The 630-nt window shown below is 37.3% G+C and overlaps 1 protein-coding gene across 1 annotated transcript in view; it reads right to left on the bottom strand.

Annotated features, from left to right (window-relative positions):
• LOC119591633 (putative defense protein 3) overlaps positions 1 to 630 on the bottom strand; it is a 5,624-nt gene that overhangs the window by 2,317 nt on the left and 2,677 nt on the right. The window contains exon 4 of the mRNA XM_037940388.1: positions 71 to 159. Within this exon, the coding sequence (XP_037796316.1) occupies positions 71 to 159 (89 nt within the window). The remainder of the gene's footprint in view (positions 1 to 70; positions 160 to 630) is intronic.

The raw sequence follows: 630 nt of genomic DNA on the forward strand, positions 1-630 counted from the left end.
CCACGTTGTAAAAATCCATACATTAATAAAATAGTCTAACCTTTCAAAAACACAAGATCCGTGTCCTTACCTGAACCTCACCGGGCCCGAGTAGCCATTGGGATGCCATAGCGCTCTCACTTGGCTCTTTAAATTCGCGTTGTTGTGTGATACGGCGTCCTAAGGAGGAATAACATTGGCTATAGAATAGAATGTTGTGGATTATGTGTTGGGGCAAGAGCAAACAAATATGCTTTAATATATGTACGAAATTTGATATAGTGTGAATACGTACTGGACGCATTACATGTTGATCCTATTGAATTTTTTTTAAGTGTTTGTGTATGGTGATAACTGCTGTTGGAAAAGAATATATATGGCAACTCACCCCGCACATCGTGTTACTCTGACTTGACAAGTCTCTTTTATTGATATAATGATCATGAATTGGCACTGAAGGCAAGGAATGTCAATGAGAATATGAAGAAAACGTAGATATATAAACTTTTAAAGAAACAAAACACATATTAACACTTTGTTATTATTTTGTCACTATAAAGACCGGTTCGGAGTGTTCTAGAGTCGTTGGTGAGTTGCCAGTTTCTTCTTTCCTGAGATTAAGCGGATTGTAGCTATTAAGAAGACAAAGGG

Source organism: Penaeus monodon, chromosome 29 (assembly GCF_015228065.2).
Source record: "Penaeus monodon isolate SGIC_2016 chromosome 29, NSTDA_Pmon_1, whole genome shotgun sequence".
NCBI classification, from domain to species: Eukaryota; Metazoa; Arthropoda; class Malacostraca; order Decapoda; family Penaeidae; genus Penaeus; species Penaeus monodon.